The 17,166-nt window shown below is 43.3% G+C and overlaps 1 protein-coding gene across 1 annotated transcript in view; it reads left to right on the plus strand.

Moving 5' to 3' along the window:
* LOC107299115 (Golgi SNAP receptor complex member 1) overlaps nt 1-17,166 on the plus strand; it is a gene marked incomplete at its 5' end in the record, with an annotated part of 36,437 nt that overhangs the window by 15,463 nt on the left and 3,808 nt on the right. Inside the window, one exon of the mRNA XM_015828482.1 lies at nt 9,376-9,405. Within this exon, the coding sequence (XP_015683968.1) occupies nt 9,376-9,405 (30 nt within the window). The remainder of the gene's footprint in view (nt 1-9,375; nt 9,406-17,166) is intronic.

The raw sequence follows: 17,166 nt of genomic DNA on the forward strand, positions 1-17,166 counted from the left end.
TCCTCCTCCTCCTCCTCCTCCTCCTCCTCCTCCTCCAGAACCACACCTGCCTGCCAAAAGATGGTGTTCATTTTGAAGGTCCATTAATCTTAACATCTTTGCAACGAGGAACCGCAAGGCTTTCATTATAAAATGGAAAAGGATGGGGGGGGGAGAAACCCTTGATTGATAATCCTGTAAACTTGATGATTTAAAAAACAACAACCCAGATCTATTCATCTCCTGCCTTCTGATAGGCTTTGCACCAGTGGTTAATTGCCTGCCTGTGTCTTGAGGCCGAACTTCCATCTTGCCAAAAAAAGGGAATTTTTTTTTCCTCTCCTTCCTGCTGGCAAAAGACGTTCCCTCATATTACTTAGCGGCTTTTAGGCCAAAGAAACAAATAGATTTTTTTTTTCCCCAGTCAGCATTCTCTTGGTCTACCTCCTCCCAGCCCATATCTTTATTTTTTTTTTCTCTTCGTTTTACTCTTTGTGGCTTTGAAAAAAAAAAGCCTTTTTCTCAGCATGAGAAAAATAGGGGAAAGAGTATCAGAAACAGTCTAGACTCTGTTCAGTTCGGTTTCTGCAACAGTGTTTCTCAAGCTTGGGTATTTGAAGAGGTATGGACTTCAACTCCCAGAATTGCCCCAGTATGGCTCAGGAATTCTGGGAGTTGAAGTCCACCCCGCTTCAAATAACCAAGCTTGAGAAAGAACGATTTAGAACAGGGGTCTTCCAACTTGGCCCTTTGATGACTTGTGGACTTCAACTCCCAGAATTCCTCAGCCAGGCACGCTAGCTGAGGAATTCTGGGAGTTGAAGTCCACAAGCAGGGGTCTTCCAACTTGGCCCTTTGATGACTTGTGGACTTCAACTCCCAGTATTCCTCAGCCAGGCACACGTGCCTGGCTGAGGAATTCTGGGAGTTGAAGTCCACAAGTCATCAAAGGGCCAAGTTGGAAGACCCCTGTCTTAAAGCATCCTGGCTGAGGAATTCTGGGAGTTGAAGTCCACAAGTCCTAAAAGGGCCAAGTTGGAAGACCCCTGTCTTAAAGCATCCTGGCTGAGGAATTCTGGGAGTTGAAGTCCACAAGTCATCAAAGGGCCGAGTCGGAAGACCCCTGATTTAGAATGAGAGCAAGGATTTTGACAGCTGGTGTTTGCCTTTTGTTCTGCTTCTAGGTATCAAGTATTTTTTCCTCCAGATATGGAGTGCAGGNGAACCAGGCTCGTGTACCCCCCCGAGCTGCCAGTACCAGCCAGGAGGGACATGGATCCAACAAACATGTGGTTGCATTGAGCCTCCCCAGGACCCTGTCCACGTCCTCGGGCGAAACAGAGTCAAACTCCTCCCATTCAACCGTCTCAAGGCCTGCTTCTGTCTCCTCCCCCTGGGCCGACCAGTCGGAGTCCAAGCCTGCTGAGGTGGAGAGGAACCAGAGAAAGGGCAAAAAAGAGGTTAGGCACTTGGTACCCAAGGTAATGCTGAGGTGGAGAGGGACGAGAGAAAGGGCAAAAAAGAGATTAGGCACTTGGTACTCAAAGTAATGCTGAGGTGGAGAGGAACGAGAGAAAGGGCAAAAAAAAGATTAGGCACTTGGTACCCAAGGTAATGCTGAGGTGGAGAGGAACCAGAGAAAGGCAAAAAAGAGATTAGGCACTTGGTACTCAAGGTAATGGTGAGGTGGAGAGGAACCAGAGAAAGGGCAAAAAAGAGAGGTAATGCTGAGGTGGAGAGGAACCAGAGAAAGGGCAAAAAAGAGGTTAGGCACTTGGCACTCAAGGTGATGCTGAGGTGGAGAGGAACCAGAGAAAGGGCAAAAAAGAGATTAGGCACTTGGTACTCAAGGTAATGCTGAGGTGGAGAGGAACGAGAGAAAGGGCAAAAAAGAGATTAGGCACTTGGTACTCAAGGTAATGCCGCGGTGGAGAGGAACCAGAGAAAGGGCAAAAAAGAGGTTAGGTACTTGGTACTCAAGGTAATGCTGAGGTGGAGAGGAACGAGAGAAAGGGCAAAAAAGAGATTAGGCACTTGGTACTCAAGGTAATTGCCTTTGCTTGTCAGAAGGTCGCAAAAGGGAATCACATGATCCCGGGACACTTGAAATATGAGCCAGTTGCCAAAACACCTGAATTTTGATCATGTGACCCACGGGGGACGCTGCAGCCGTCGCAAGTGTGAAAAACGGTCCTAAGTCACTTTTTTCAGTGCCGTTGCCACTGAACGGCCACTAACCCAGCATAATGTCGTTATTTTCTCCAATTCAGAATCAGAGCCAGAATAACAGAGTTGGAAGGGACCTTGCAGGTCATCTAGTCCAACCCCACACCCAAGCAGGAGACCCTACTACTACACCATTACACTGTTTGTAAGTCAAGGACTGCCTGTCCTTGAAATATCTGAGCCATTTTATGACTCTTAACTCTTGAATAGACAAATCATATTGGATTTGTATAAATCTGTTCCAAGCCCCCAAGGCTTTCCCCACGGCATCCTGGGATTTGTAGTTTGCAGGGAGGGGTGCTAAATGAACTGTTGTAAGTCAAGGACTACCCATATTTGTTTGTACTCGTTAGGAACGTATTTTTTTTTCTCGATTTTTCCGATCCTCCTTCCCTCCCGTCTTCAGTCTGACTTTTCCTGTCTTTTTTTTTTAACTTTTTATTAATTTTCCAATGTTACAATTATATCTTTCAAAAGCAATGTGGTGTCTGAGTCACAATAATTCCATTACATACAGGTATTATTAATACAAATCTCCAACTATTACAGCCAATATTTCCTCTCTCTTTTTCCCTTAATACATACTGTCTCTTGTTTAAATTAGTATAGTTCTTATTCTATCCATCAGCTAAATAGCTTTCTTACACTTATCAATAATTTTATATGTCTTATTTATTTTAACATTCCATCTTTTGGACCATCAATAACCTTATGAATTTCCCCAGCTTTAATTTTGCATTAATGTTTAAATTAAACGTTTAATATTTATCATTTCCAAATTTTTAAATGACCCCAATTCCCCTTTGTCACAATTCCCCCCCAACATCTAATATTCCGAATATATATCTTATCTATCTCACTTCTATATCAACAAATCTATCTATATAAATAAAAATGTAAATGTTCGTTTGTTCAAAATCTTAAATCTCCGAAAGTTCCTCACCAATTGCTTTGAAATTTTGACACAACGTTGCATTTGAATACGCACGTGTTTTTATATACCTATATTATATAGATGTCACACCCGTGACAGGTAAAAACATGCTTTTTTTGAAAAACAGCGCCATCTGTTGGACGTAAAAGCAACACACGCTTTTACCAGACTGAGCCACAGCAACGCGTGGCTGGGTACAGCTAGTTAGTAATACAATATAACATTCTTATTTTCATTATAATTTCCAAATATGTTAAAAATTCAATAACCAAAATTTCTCCCCTTTCAGCATTCTTCCTTATATCCACTTTCTCATATTTCCTGTCCTTTTCATGAGCTCAGAGGCTAACTTTGCGATAACCTTTTTAATTGTTTCCCATCTGAGGTATTAAAGCTCCCACATTTTCTGGGTTGTTTTGTTTTTTTTATTTCTTTTCTTTCCCCACCCGTAATGGCATTTATCGCCTCTTCGCTCAGTCCAGATGGCATCCACGGCCGTTTTCCGCCGAGCGAATGTCTGTTGCCTCCTTAACCTCCCAAGACTGTGGGAACATTGGAAAGAGAAGACTCGGCTTGGTCCATTAGCAAATTACCGGAATTCGTTCCGACAGATGTAGCTGGTGGTAACGCCTTACATTAATGCCCACTGCTTTGTTTTTAAGTTCATTTTAGACCCGTTCCTTGGGGGAATTGGCTGTTATTGCAAGGGAGGGTCACTCTCAACTGGAACAGGCGTTTCGGAGAGATAGCATGGGATGGGATGGGATGGGATGGGATGGGATGGGATAGGGTAGAATAGAATAGCATAGAATAGAATAGAATAGAATAGAATAGAATAGAATAGAATAGAATAGAATAGAATAGAATAGAATAGAATATGGAAAGAATATGGAAAGAATAGAATAGAATAGAATAGAATAGAATAGAATAATGGGATGGGATGGGATAGAATAGAATAGAATATGGAAAGAATAAAATAGAATATGGAAAGAATAGAATAGAATAGAATAGAATAGAATAGAATAGAATAGAATAGAATAATAGGATGGGATGGGATGGGATGGAATGGAATGGAATGGAATGGAGTAGAATAGAATAGAATAGAATAGAATAGAATAGAATAGAATAGAATAGAATAGAATAATAGGATAGGATAGGATAGGATAGGATAGGATAGGATAGGATAGGGGAGAAGATAGAATGGAATGGAACAAAACAGAATAGAAAATGGAAAATAGAATAAAATGGAATGTAGAATAAAAAATGGAAAATAGAATAAAATAGAAAAAAGAATGGAATGGAATATAGAATAAAGAATGGAAAATAGAATAGAATGGAATGGAAAATGGAAAATAGAATGGAATGGAATGGAGAATAAAGAATAAAGAATAAAGAAAATAGAATAGAATAGAATGGAATGGAAAATAGAATGGAATGGAATGGAGAATAAAGAATAAAGAAAATAGAATAGAATGGAGGTCTTCTAGTCCAGCCCCTTGCTCAAGCAGGAGAACCGATACCATTTCAGATAAGTGACTGTCTGGTCTTAAAGTCTAAGAAGATGCTTGAAAGAATTGCCTTCGAAGCTTGAGAAAGTTAGGAGCAACCAGCAAAGACAGAAGCCTCAAGATGGCTGGAGACAGCTTGGTCGAGACGGGGGACGGAGTCAAGCAGGGAATTAGTCTGGAATCCTTACATAGACACAAGAGTCCAAAGTCCCTTGAATACCCTTGAACCTTATCTAGACTGGCCCAGATACAAACGGCCAGTCTGGGAAGATTCCTCTATTATAGGCTTGAGCAACGCAATACTCTTGTTTCCCCGAAAGTAAGGCCTGCTGGCTCAGGAATTCTGGGAGTTGAAGTCCACGAGTCATAAAAGAGCCAAGGTTGCCTACCCCTGGCCTACACCAACAATAAGCCCTAGCTTGATTTTGGGGGGTAGACCTAATATAAGCCCTACCCCAAAAATAAGGCCTAGTTTTGGGGCGAGGCACACACTTAAAAATCAAGCTAGGGCGGGGGTGTGGAGCTACCCTATGCGCCCTGCACCCGCTTCCCTGGCAGCCAGGCCTCTCCTCACCGGCCCACTTCTTCTGAGGCCTTTTCTGCAGCCAGGCCTGCATTTCTCAGTCACAGGCCTTTCCGGAAGGCCTTGTGCAGCCAAGAACAGAGCTACGGGTTCAAACCATAGTTCGGTTCTGCAAGATCTCTGCAGCCGAGCACCAAGCTATGGATTGAATCCATAGCTCGGTACTCGGCTGCTTAGGCCTTCAGGAAAGGCCTGACTGCACAATGCAGACTCGAATGTAGCTGCAGAACTTAGGCCCCAGAAGAAGTGGACCGGCTGGGTGGTGCTGGAGGTGAGAGAAGGCCTACCCCAAAAATAAGACCTGGTGCCTCTTTTGGAGGGGAAAATAATAATAAGACCCGGTCTTATTTTGATGGAAACACGATTGTTAATTGAACTCTTCACCCATAGATCTGATGGTTCGCGTCTGAAAAAGGTAGACGGTATTTATGACCGTCGCAATGTCTCATCCCCTTTTGCGACCGTCTGACGAGCAAAGTCAACGGGGAAGCCAGAGTCACTTAAAAGCCACGTCACTAATTTAACAACTGGGGCAAGAAAGGTTGTGCCATGGGGCAGTGCTCACTTAACAACCGTCTTGCTTAGCCACAGAAATTTGGGGCTCCGTTTTGGCCGTAAGTCGAGGACTGCCCGTATTCTGTTCTTCCGAATGGAGCCTCCAGCTGGAATGGCATTGTATCTGAGGATTGGGCGCTGGTCCCAAGAATGAGAGAGCCTTTCTTTCTTGACTCCATCATTAGCTTCCCAGAAATGGGTCCTTGTGATACCCACATCAGCCTCGCTACTTCAGGGGTGACTCACCCAGCTGGCTGTTCTGGAACCCGTGACTTTCCTTCCCTCCCGGGGCCAGGGCTGACCATCAACAGCCAGAGTCATCCCCTTTGCACTCAATTGGTCATCTTGCTTGGAAACCTGGCTAGTTCTTCCCCCCCAGTTGTTGGTAGAGTCTGGTCAGTGGCTGGAGTCAGCATCCCTTCTTAAGAGGTGACACCCTCCCCCCTGCCAGGTGAGAGAGGAAGGGGTAGGCGGCTTTAGACCAGGGTCTTTCAAACATGGCAACTCTGGAAATGCGTGGACTTCCACTCCCAGAATTCCCCCACCAGCAGCTTTCTGTTATTCTTATTTTTTTATATTGGTTGATTGGCTGTTTGTTTGTTTGATTGGTTGGTTGGTTGATAGGTAGATTAGATAGATTTGGATGGATGGATGGATGGATGGATGGATGGATGATAGAGATTGATAATATATAGATAAATGGATGTTGATAAGATAGATAGATAGATAGATAGATAGATAGATAGATAGATAGATAGATAGATATGATAGATATGAGAAATGGATTGATAGATAATAGATAAACATGAATACTGTAGGGAGAGAGATTGTTAAGATGATAGTTAAATGATTGATGGATAAATATAGATGATAGCTAGATAGATGATAGGAATAATTGATGATAGATGAATGGATGGATAGATAGTGATAGATAGCGATAGATGGATAGATAGATAGATAGATATGATAGAAATAGATTGATGGATAATAGATGAATAGAGAGAGTGTATTAGATGATAGTTAAATAAATGATTGTTAGAGATAGATTAGATAGATAGATAGATAGATAGATAGATAGATAGATAGATAGATAGATAGATAGATAGATAGATAGATAGATAGATAGATAGATAGATAGATAGTAATGGATGGGTGATAGATAGAAATAGATAGAAATAGATAGAAATAGATAGATAGATAGATAGATAACCAAACCTAATACGTAAAAAAGAAAAAGAGGGAAAAGAGAAAAGTACAGAAAAAAAGTTTCCAGTTTCCTTTGCAGCAATTACAATAATTGCAAGCCGATAATTACAAAGCTCTCTCTTAACTGTAGGATTATCAAAACAAAAAAACCCCAAAAAAACCACCGCCTTTTTTTCGCCCCCACTTCCCTCTGTTATTCTTAGATGGACTCTTTATTTTTCGGCTCCCCTTTCCGTTCATTTTCACAACATTAACTCAGCACCCTGAGCCAAGCGGTCCGTCCATCTGTTCAGGTTTTGTTGCTGTTGTTTTTTCCACCTTCCCCCTTAAACATGGGGGGGGGGAATGAAGATCCCGTTCCTTGCCAAAGAACAGGCAATATTTTCAGAAAAAGTGAAGACCGGAGAAGCTAAAATGCTGTTAACTTTGGGGTGCGGTTCTGTTAATACAGGCAGTCCTGCCTGAGCAGGGGGTTGGACTAGATGACCTCCAAGGTCCCTTCCAACTTTATTATTATTATTATTATTAACAACCTGCCTCCAGAAGCTGTGAATGCTCCAACACTGGAGGCTTTTAAGAAGAGACTGGACAGCCATTTGTCTGCAATGGTGTAGGGTTTCCTGCCTGAGCAGGGGGTTGGACTAGATGACCTCCAAGGTCCCTTCCAACTTTATTATTATTAATTGTGTGTATCGTAACTCGAGGACTACCTGTATTGGGAAACCAAGAGGGGGCTTGGTTTTGGAAGCCAAGCGCTGTGCTGGTAAGTCCTTGACTTACAGCCGTTCGTTTAGCGACCGTTCGAAGTTTCCTGCCTGAGCAGGAGGTTGGACTAGATGACCTGCAAGGTCCCTTCCAACTTTATTATTATTATTATTATTATTATTATTATTATTATTATTATTATTATTATTATTATTATTATTATTATTATTATTATTTGAAAAGGCCTCTTTCTCCTCCTCCTCCTCCTCCTCCTCCTTCTTCTTCTTCCTCTTTCTTTCCCTTTCCCTTATCCGTCACCTCCTCTTCTTTTTTCTTTCCCCCTCCTCCTCCTCTTCTCTTATTCTTTCTTTCTCTGTCTCTCTGTCTCTCTTATCCCTCTCCTTCTTTCCGTCCCATCTTCCTTCTCTTTCTCTTCCATCCTTTTCCCAAAGGTGATTTTTTCAGGAGGCAACTGGACTTTCTTGTTTTTTCTCTGAAAACGTTTCACCTCTCATCCTAGAAGCTTCTTCAGCTCTGACTGAATGGTGGGGAATGGAAGGATTTATCCTCCTTGCAGACAGCTGGTCATTTGCCTCCGTTTAGAGAGTCGTTGAGGCCACTTGGAGGCTTACCTGTGTCCTCAGGATCACCCGAGTGGTGCAAATGAGTGATGTATCTATCTCCAGTCTACAACACGGTCCTTACAACAGTCCCAAGAAGGCTCCACACCCATTTGCACCCACTCAGGTGGCCCTGAGGACGCAGACCAACCTCCAAGTGGCCTCAACGACTCTCTAAACGGAGGCAAATGAACAGCTGTCTGCAAGGAGTATAAATCCTTCCATTCCCCTCCATCCAGGCAGAGCTGAAGAAGCTTCTTGGATGAGAAGTGAAACGTCTTCAAGGAAAAACAAACAACTGGTCATTTGCCTTCTTTTAGAGGGTCGTTGAGGCCACTTGGAGGCTTGTCTGTGTCCTCAGGGTCCCCTGAGTGGTGCGAATGGTGCAAAACCAAGTTAGAAAGAGGGATCAAAGAGGCCATCTAGATCAACCTTGAACAGCCCTCCCTCAACAGAGGGGGGAGGGACACAACATCGTCTATCTCCAGTCTACAACACGGTCCTTTCAGCAGTCCCAAGAAGGCTCCACACCCATCTGGGCTTCTGAGGTGACCCTGAAGACACAAGCAAACCTCCAAGTGGCCTCAACGACCCTCTAAAAGGATGCAAGTGACCAGCTGTCTGCAAGGAGTATAAATCCTTCCATTCCCCATCATCCCAGTCAGAGCTGAGGAAGCTTCTGGGATGAGAAGTGAAACATCTTCAAAGGAAAAACAGGAAAATCCAGCTGCCTCCTGAAAAAAACCCCTTTGGGATGGAAAATTGGAGGGTACCATTATTATTATTATTATTATTATTATTATTATTATTATTATTATTATTATTATTATTATTATTATTATTATTATTATTATTATTATTATTATTCCCCCACCATCTCTGCGTTTTCTTGCCTTGGGCTCAGACGCAAACTGCCAGCCCTCTTTGCAAAATAAACGCGTTTCTTCGGTTCTTTTATTTCAATTTGCTTCCTGTTTCGGACGCCACTTTTATTTCTACAGGTTGGCGCGAGGAAAGCGGGCTGTAAAAATTAAAAAAACATTGTGCTTTTCCTTTCAGCTCCGACCGGCTGATCGAAGAGACGATAAGGTAAGGCTGGAGATGGCTCTCTTCCAAGGGATCCGCCCCATTGCTTCAATCGGCACCTGCCCTGGGGAATCCTGGCATTGCCCGTCCCACCCACCCACCCCCAGAAATCTGTTGGCTTTAACACCCGAGCATTAAAAGACACCCCCCCTTTAAGTTTAACATGTTTTACACCACGATGTAAAAAAGATGATGAGACTCTAGAAAGAGTGCAGAGAAGAGCAACAAAGAGGATCAGGGGACTGGAGGCTAAAACATATAAGGAACGGTTGCTGGAATTGGGTACATCTAGTTTAACGAAGAGAAGGACGAGGGGGGACATGAGAGCAGCGTTCCAGTATCTCCGGGGCTGCCCCAAAGAAGAGGGAGTCAAGCTGTTCTCCAAAGCGCCTGAAGGCAGGACAAGAAGCAACGGGTGGAAACTGATCAAAGAGAGAAGCAACCTAGAACTAAGGAGAAACTTAGTTAGAACAATTAACCAGTGGAACCACCTGCCTCCAGAAGCTGTGAATGCTCCAACACTGGAAGTTTTTAAGAAGAGACTGGACAGCCATTTGTCTGAAATGGTATAGGGTTTCCTGCCTGAGCAGGAGGTTGGACTAGATGACCTCCAAGGTCCCTTCCAACTTCATTATTATTATTATTATTATTATTATTATTATTATTATTATTATTATTATTATTATTATTATTATTATTATTATTACTACTACTACTACTACTACTACTACTACTATTACTATTACTATTATTATTTAATATCTACAATTTCCAAATTTTAAATGACCACAATTCCCTTTATCCCAATTCGTCACAAAATCTAATATTCAGAATACACGTCTTATCTATTTAAATACATCCCATTTCTCACCATCTTACGTCAGCTAGTTAATACTACAGTATAACATTCTTATTTTCTATTAATGTCCAAGTGTCTTAAATTTGGTAACCAAAATTTTCTCTTAGTTCAACATTAAATTTGCTTCCCCTCTTTTTCTCTTGATGTCCACCATCTCACATTTAAGCCAGTAATTTTTATTATAACAGCTAAGTAAAAACATATTTATTACATTTATCAATGGATTTTTAGCTCATAGATGGGAAACTGAAAATTGGGGAAAACTCATTAGGACATTGATTGTCTAGAGAGATTGAATGTTAAAATAACCAGGATATGTATAAACTAAAAATGATTAATAAATGTAAGAAAGTTAATTTTATTTAATTGATATAATAAGAATTGCATTAGTTTAAACATGAGACAGTAAATACTAAGGGGGGAAAAGAGAGGAAATACTTAATGTAGTAGTTTGAGACTTGTATGTTATTGAATTATCGATTAAGTCAGCTGCCACGTTGCTTTTTAAATATTTAAATGTAAAATTAGAAAACCAATTAAAATTTTTTAAAAAATAAATAAATAAAAGACACACACACCCTTTCTCCTGCCTCTTCAAATTCCCCAGTTCCCAAAAGGCCTTCTGAAAGAATTAACCCCTTGAAGAGGTAGTCCTTGAATTAACAATCCTTTCGTTTAATGACGGTTCAAAGTTACGACCGCCTTGAAAAAAGTGACTTAGGACCGGTTTTCACTTACAGCCGTCGCAGCATCCCCAGGGTCATGTGATCAAAATTCAGATGCTTGGCAACTGGCATGTACTTATGACTGTTGCAGTGTCCCGGGGGGGTCAGGCAATCCCTTTTTGCCACCGTCCGACCAGCAAACTCAAGGGAGAAACCGGATTCACAGAACAACCACGTGACTCACTTAACAACCGCAGGGATTCGCTTAACAACGGCAGCAAGCACGGTCGTAAAATGGGGCCCAAGTCACTGAACAAATCTCTCGCTGAGCCACAGAAACGTTGGGCTCAGTTGCCGTCGTAACTCGAGGACTCCCCTGTGATCAGGGAATCTGAGTGATTCCTAAACGTCAGGTAAAAAAAGGTCACGGATTTTATTCCGCTACTCGTTGCCGACTCTAGGGGGCGCTGCTGATCTCTGTTTCTTGGCCAAGGGGAGCCGGTGTCGTCCGAAGACATTTTACTCGGCCTTGTGGCCAGCGTGGCTAAACGCCAAAGGCGCACGGAACACTGTTATCTTCCCACCAAAGGGGTACCTATTGATCTGCTCGCACTTGCACGCTTTCGAACTGCTGGGCGAGCAGGAGTTGCAGCCAGGAGCGCGAGCTCGCCCCGTCTTGCAGTGCTCGGGTCTCAAACGCAGGCTGTCGGTTTTCCATCCGAGAAGCTCCTCGTCTTTAACCGCTGAGCCAGCGCATCATCCCAGGAGCAGGCTTAAACCTAAACTAAACAAACGGTGATAAATCAAGGACTACCTGTAATAATAATAATAATAATAATAATAATAGTAATAGTAGTAGTAGTAGTAGTAGTAGTAATAATAATAATAATAATAATAATAATAATAATAATAATAATAATAATAATAATAATAATAGGGATTTCCTGGTTGTGTCTCATCCAAGCACCAACCAGACCTGCATATTACATAGATTTTGACATCGGCTAATGTTTACCTAGCTCAGAGGTAGGCAACTTTGGTTCTTTTATGACTCGTGGACTTCAACTCCCAGAATTCCTGAGCCAGCCTGGCTCAGCTTGGAAACCTCTCCCTTTCCCCTCAGCATGGCTGGCTCAGGAATTCTGGGAATTGAAGTCAACGAATCATAAAGGGGGCCATAGTTCCCCCATGCTGGATCAGGAATTCTGGGAGTTGAAGTCCACGAGTCATGAAGGGGCCATAGTTCCCCCATGCTGGCTCAGGAATTCTGGGAGTTGAAGTCCACGAGTCATGAAGGGGCCATAGTTCCCCCATGCTGGCTCAGGAATTCTGGGAGTTGAAGTCCACAAGTCATGAAGGGGGCCATAGTTCCCATGCTGGCTCAGGAATTCTGGGAGTTGAAGTCCACCAGTCATAAAAGAGTCAAGGTTGCCTACCCCTCCCAATTGGGGCTCCCCTGTTTCAGAGCTTTATAGATTAGGGGGGGATAAGGGTAGAGAAGTTACCCCAGGAACTTTGTCTTTCATTGTTTCTCCTTTGGTGGCCACGATGCAAAAAAAAGATGCTGAGACTCTAGAAAGAGCACAGAGAAGAGCAACAAAGAGGATTAGGGGACTGGAGGCTAAAGCATATAAGGAACGGTTGCTGGAATTGGGGATGTCTAGTTTAACGAAGAGAAGGACGAGGGGGGACAGGATAGCAGTCTTCCAGTATCTCAGGGGCTGCCACAAAGAAGAGGGAGTCAAGCTATTCTCCAAAGCGCCTGAAGGCCGGACAAGAAGCAACGGATGGAAACTAATCAAGGAGAGAAGCAACCTGGAACTAAGGAGAAACTTCCTGACAGTGAGGACAATTAACCAGTGGAACAACTTGCCTCCAGAAGTTGTGAATGCTCCATCACTGGAGGTTTTTAAGAAGAGACTGGACAGCCACTTGTCTGGAGAGGATGGGTTTTGTGGTGGGGCCCATTTGGGATGTCTCTGTTGGGTTCCTGAATGTACCGATGATTGGAAATTGGAGGTTTTACAAGTTGGCCTTTTGGAAAGCAGCCCGTTCAAAACTCTTTCCTTAATGGGGTCTGCTGGGCTGATTTTTTTTCCCTTTCCTCTCCTCCTCCAGCATCATCTGGCAGCATCTTGTTTTCCCCTGGAAAAAGGGGAGCGATGGCGACTTTCAGAGAGCGAGAGAGACAATCTAAAATGTATTTAACATTAGCGCTTGGCTCGCTGCCTCTGAGCCACGCGGCTGCGGGCTGCAGGCAGCGGCCACAGATCAATAGGGACTTACCACCTCAATTGAGGCCGAAATTTCCTTACCTAAGCAAGGCAGTTGTTCGGAGATTTCTGCCCCATTTTATGACATAATAACAATAATAATAATAACAACAACAATAAAACAACAGTAATAGTAATAAAAAAGTTGGAAGGGACCTTGGAGGTCAAATAATAATAATAATAATAATAATAATAATAATAATAATAATAATAATAATAATAATAATAAAGTTGGAAGGGACCTTGGAGGTCATCAAGACCAACCCCCTGCTCAGGCAGGAAACCCTATACTGTTTCAGACAATCTCTTCTTAAAAACTTCCAGGGTTGGAGCATTCACAACTTCTGGAGGCAGGTGGTTCCACTGGTTAATTAATTTTTCCACCTTTCTTGTCACAGCCGTTAAGGGAATCATTGCCGTTGTTAGGAACATGGTCGTTAAGCAAATCCGGCTTCCTCCATTGACTTTGCCGGTCAGAGGTTGACAAAAGAGGATCCCGTGATTCTCCCCCGGGACACGACAACCGTCATAAGTACATGCCAGTTGCAGGGCGTCTGAATTTTTTTTTTTTTTTTAATTGAAAATTTTAAAAAGTTTTACAATATAATTCCCCTCCTCCCCAAAACCCACCCTTCCCCACCCCCCTCCCTTAGGGCGTCTGAATTTTGATCAGGTGACCCACAGGGGATGCTGCAAGGGCCGTCAGTGCGAAAAACGGTCGTAAGTCACTTTTCCCAGTGCTGTTGTAACGTTGAACAGTCACTAAACGAAACATTATAATTCGAGGACTAAAGACTGCTCTGCATAACGAACCGGGGCTGAGATTCCAGTTTTCAGGAGCGGAGAGGGCCCCCCCCCTTCCCCATAAGCCACAGCCGTGGCGGTTTATTCCACAGCGTCCCCCAAGATGTCGCTCCACAGGACGAGACCCCATGTGCCTTTGTGGGGACGGAAGGGGAGCTGATCAGATTTGCAGGTCACACCACGTTGCGGGGGGAATTGCTCCCATTTTACATGGTTAAGACTCGAGATCCAGAAGGACCTCGGCAGACTTGAACCCAGGGCCCGACCGAACGAGATGCTATTGCCAAGTGTCCCGATTTTGATCCCGTGAGCACGGGGATGCTGTGTGGGGGGAAAAAACGGTCCTAAGTCGCCTTTCTTTCAGGGCTGTGATCATTTCGGTCACTAAATGAACGGTTGTAAGTCGAGGACTACCTGTGTTTGCACATATAGCCACAAATACGCCCTTTGCCTGCCGGCTCCCATCCAGTCTGGCGCTGAGCGCACCGGGAGGACCATGGGAAAGAGCCGCGCTCTTCGCTCCCGCTGGGGGCTCTGGACGGCTTTCGAAGGGATAGGATTGTGTGAAGGAGGAAATGGCTTGTTTGCATTACTTGCTAGGCAAGAGTTGGTCCGCACTGCAGGGGGCTGCAAGAGTTTATTTATTATATGTATTTGCTTGCTTTTTGTCCTGCCTTTATGACTTTATAAGTGGAATGGAATGGAATAGAACAGAACAGAACAGAACTAAAATAAGGAATAGAATAGAAAGAATTACAGAATAGAATAGAATAGAATAGAATAGAATAGAATAGAATAGAATAGAATAGAATAGAATAGAATAGAATTAAAATAAGGAATAGAATAGAAAGATTACAGAATAGAATTACAGAATAGAATAGAATAGAATAGAATAAGGCAAAAGTATAGTATAGAATAGTGTGGAGTGGAGTAGAGTAGAATAGAATAGAATATAGAATAGAATAGAAAAAAGAATAGAATGGAATAGAATAGAATAGAATAGAATAGAATAGAATAGAATAGAATAGAATAATGAATGGAATAGAATAGAATAGAATAGAATAGAATAAGAACAGAAATAGAATAGAATAGAATAGAATAGAATAGAAATTAGCATAGAATAGAATAGAATAGAATAAGAACAGGAATAGAATAAGAACAGGAATAGAATAAGAACAGGAATAGGATAGGATAGGATAGGATAGAATAGAATAGAATAGAATAGAATAGAATAAGAACAGGAATAGAATAAGAACAGGAATAGGATAGGATAGGATAGGATAGGATAGAATAGAATAGAATAGAATAGAATAGAATAGAATAGAATAGAATAGAGTAGGAAGGGACCTTGGAGGTCTTCTAGTCCAACCCCTGCTCAGGCAGGAAAGCCTATACCATTTCAGACAAATGGTTGACCAATCTCTTCTTAAGTAACTCAAGGTGGTGAACAGACTTAATACTCCTTTCTATTTTCCCCATAGCAACAACCCTGTGAGATGGGTTGGGCTGAGAGAGAGGGACTGGCCCACAGTCGCCCAACTGGCTTTTGTGCCTAAGGCGGAACTAGAACTCACCGTCTCCTGGTGATTGGCCCAAAGTCACCCAGCCGGCTTTCATGCCTAAGGCGGGACTAGAACTCACCGTCTCCTGGTGATTGGCGCAAAGTCACCCAGCTGGCTTTTGTGCCTAAGGTGGAACTAGAACTCACCATCTCATAGTGATTGATCCAAAGTCACCCAGTTGGTTTTTGTGCCTAAGGTGGAACTAGAACTTACCTAGTGATTGGCCCAAAGTCACCCAGTTGGCTTTTGTGCCTAAGGCAGGACTAGAACTCACCACCACCTGGCCCCAAATTTGGAGACCGGTGCCATAAGGCATTGAAAAGCCACAGGCGAAGCTATGAAGAGGTCGGTGTATTTGGGTCCGTGGGAAAAAGAGACGCTTGGCTGGTCAATGACTCCCATTTTTTTCCCCCCTCATAGGAACCAAAGTAACACATTGCCCAAATTACCCACCGGTTCCTCTCCCTCCATTACGGCCATTAAAGTTTTCCCAGCACCGAGAAACTATTTGTATCTCTGCCCATCTCTTAAGTGGCTTCGGTTTTCCTTCTCCGGCCACGTCATTTCGCCTTTTCGAGCAGCTTTTCTCTTTCTGCCACTCCCAGGGGCATCCCTCCAGGGGTTGCTTTCTCGCTCCTTCCTGGGCACGCCCCAATTCTCCAAGGAGGATCCCCTGAGTAGGGATGGGTCGGCACCGAATCCCGGGTGGGGTTGCCTAGGAAACGTGCACTCATCCCCTGCAACAGAGGCTCACGTTGGCTTTTCCGGACCTTTTGTTGATCTCACGGATCTGCCCATCTCTGGAGGCCAACGTTTTATGTCTTAAGATGCCTCAGGGCCTCCCCCGCCCCTAAACTACAAATCCCAGGATGCCATGGGAGAAGCCTTGGGGGCCTGGAACAGATTTGCACAAATCAAATATTATTTGTCTATCAAAGAGGAAGAGCCAGTTATTTCAAGTACCGGTAATCCTCAATTTACAAGAGTTTGGTTCGTGACCGTTCAAAGCTACAACGGCGCTGAAAAAAAACACGACTTAGGGCCCCTTTTCACACTTACGACCGTCGGAGCGTCCCCGTGGTCACGTGATTCAAATTCAGACGCTTGGCAACTGACTCGTATCTGTGACGGTTGCACTGTCCTGGGCTCGTGTGATCCTCTTCTGACAGGCAAACCCAACTTCGCAACTGTGTGACTAACTTAACTGCAGCGATTCACTTAACAATTGTGGCAAGGAAGGTTGTAACGTGGGGCAAAATTCAATTAACAAATGCCTCGCTTAGAAACAGAAAATTTGGGGCTCGGTTGTGGTCGTAAGTCAAGGATTACTTGTAGTGAGTTACCTTGGGTGCCAAGTGCCTAATCTCTTTTTTGCCCTTTCTCTGGTTCCTCTCCACCTCAGCATTACCTTGAGTACCAAGTGTCTAACCTCTTTTTTGCCCTTTCTCTCGTTCCTCTCCACCTCAGCATTACCTTGAGTACCAAGTGCTTAATCTCTTTTTTGCCCTTTCTCTGGTTCCTCTCCAGCTCAGCATTACTTTGGGTACCAAGTGCCTAATCTCTTTTTTGCCCTTTCTCTCGTTCCTCTCCACCTCAGCATT

The sequence above is a fragment of the Protobothrops mucrosquamatus genome, unplaced genomic scaffold (assembly GCF_001527695.2).
Source record: "Protobothrops mucrosquamatus isolate PMUCROS unplaced genomic scaffold, P.Mucros_1.0 scaffold4559, whole genome shotgun sequence".
NCBI classification, from domain to species: domain Eukaryota; kingdom Metazoa; phylum Chordata; class Lepidosauria; order Squamata; family Viperidae; genus Protobothrops; species Protobothrops mucrosquamatus.